The 1,716-nt window shown below is 50.7% G+C and overlaps 1 protein-coding gene across 1 annotated transcript; it reads left to right on the plus strand.

Moving 5' to 3' along the window:
• The first annotated feature begins 331 nt into the window (after positions 1–331).
• On the plus strand, positions 332–1,330 carry LOC140897063 (olfactory receptor OR9H1). Its single transcript, XM_073309339.1, has one exon. It carries the CDS (start codon positions 332–334, stop codon positions 1,328–1,330), a length of 999 nt encoding a protein of 332 aa, XP_073165440.1.
• The last annotated feature ends 386 nt before the right edge of the window (positions 1,331–1,716 follow it).

Genomic DNA, 1,716 nt, shown 5'->3' on the forward strand with positions numbered 1-1,716 from the left:
AACTAAAGTACAGAGGGGGGATGGGACTTCCCCTAGGTCACCCAACAGTCCATTACCAGAGCTGGGGATAAAACCTAGTAGAGCACTTTGTTCACTTGTGCACACTATCCTCTGGCTTAATTCCAAGATAGGACTCTGGCCTTTTCGGCCAAATTCTGTTCTCATTTACCCCGGTGTCAATCCAGAGTGACTCAGTGGAATTCTGCTGGCCCAACTGAGATCAGAGTCTGTCCCCTAGCATTAAGATGTGGAGATACTAGGGCCAGCAGTGGAGGTTCCCAGCCCCTCTGTGATATTTCCCTTTTTCCTTTCCCACCATCAGATCCCAAGCATGGGCAGTGGAAACAGCACCACGGTGATGGAGTTCATCCTTCTGGGCTTCACATCAAGCCCAGAGCTGCGAGCCCTGCTCTTTGCGCTTTTCTCAGTCAGCTACGTCACCATCCTGCTGGGGAACGCCAGCCTCCTGCTGGTCATCCACCTTGATGCTCGCCTGCACACCCCCATGTACCTCTTTCTCAGGCACCTGTCCTTCGTGGACCTCTGCTACGCCTCTGCCATCATCCCCAAGGCTCTGAACAGCTTCGTGACAGGAGACGGGACCATCTCCTTCTTGGGGTGCGCCGTGCAGTTCTGTGTCTTCGGCGGCATGCTGACCACTGAGTGCTGCCTGCTGGCCGCCATGGCCTACGATCGCTTTGTGGCCATCTGCAAGCCGCTGCTCTACACAGTTGCCATGTCCGATGGGGTTTGCACCTGGCTCCTGGCCTGCTCCTATGCCAGCGGCTTCCTGAACTCCTTAATCCAAACTCTCTGCACATTCAGCTTGCCCTTCTGTGGGGACAACCAGGTCGACCATTTCTTCTGTGACATCACACCCCTGGTGAAGCTCTCCTGCAACGAGACCCAGAGCAACATGACCATCATCCTGGCCTCGGCCTGTGTCATCGGTGTCAGCAGCTTCCTGACCACGCTGACTTCCTACCTGTACATCTTCTCAGCCATCCTCAGGATCCCCTCCCATCAGGGCAGATGCAAGACCTTCTCCACCTGCACCTCTCACCTCACAGCCATCTCCATCTTCTTCGGGACTCTGATTTTCATGTACGTGCGGCCCAAGCCAAGTTATTCTGCTCAGCAGGACAAAGCTGTCTCTGTGCTGTACACCCTAGTGATTCCCCTGGTGAACCCCATGATCTACAGCCTGAGGAATAAGGAAGTTAAAGAGGCATTGAGGAGAAGGCTTCCTGTCACAGTCAGTGGTTTGCATCTTCCCACCCTTCCCTCTTCCAAAGAACCTGGCCTAAACAGAGCTTTCTATAACACATAGAGGGAGAAGAGCCAAAGACTAGATTACATTCACAAGGGGCTTTGCTAATGCTGATCCATCAAAAGTGGGCAGCAATTTTCAATGGACCCAAGGGATTTAGGTGCCCAAATCCATTCATATGCAATGAGAGTGGAATGCCTTTCTCTCTTAGTATCCTTTTAAAATCCATGGCCAAGATACCACAGTGATGGGCAACAAAATAAAAACATGTTGGATAAATAGACGAACAAACAGACAACATGTAATGATAGATAGATAGATAGATAGTGAACAGAAGTGGGAGGGGAATAACATTTTAATTTGTATCTACTTCAAGGAAGGGGTTAAATTACTGACCCATGGGGGTAACCTGTAAGTATCTTTATAGTACAGAAAGTCAGATGACC

The sequence above is a fragment of the Lepidochelys kempii genome, chromosome 13, assembly GCF_965140285.1.
Source record: "Lepidochelys kempii isolate rLepKem1 chromosome 13, rLepKem1.hap1, whole genome shotgun sequence".
Lineage (NCBI taxonomy): Eukaryota > Metazoa > Chordata > Testudines > Cheloniidae > Lepidochelys > Lepidochelys kempii.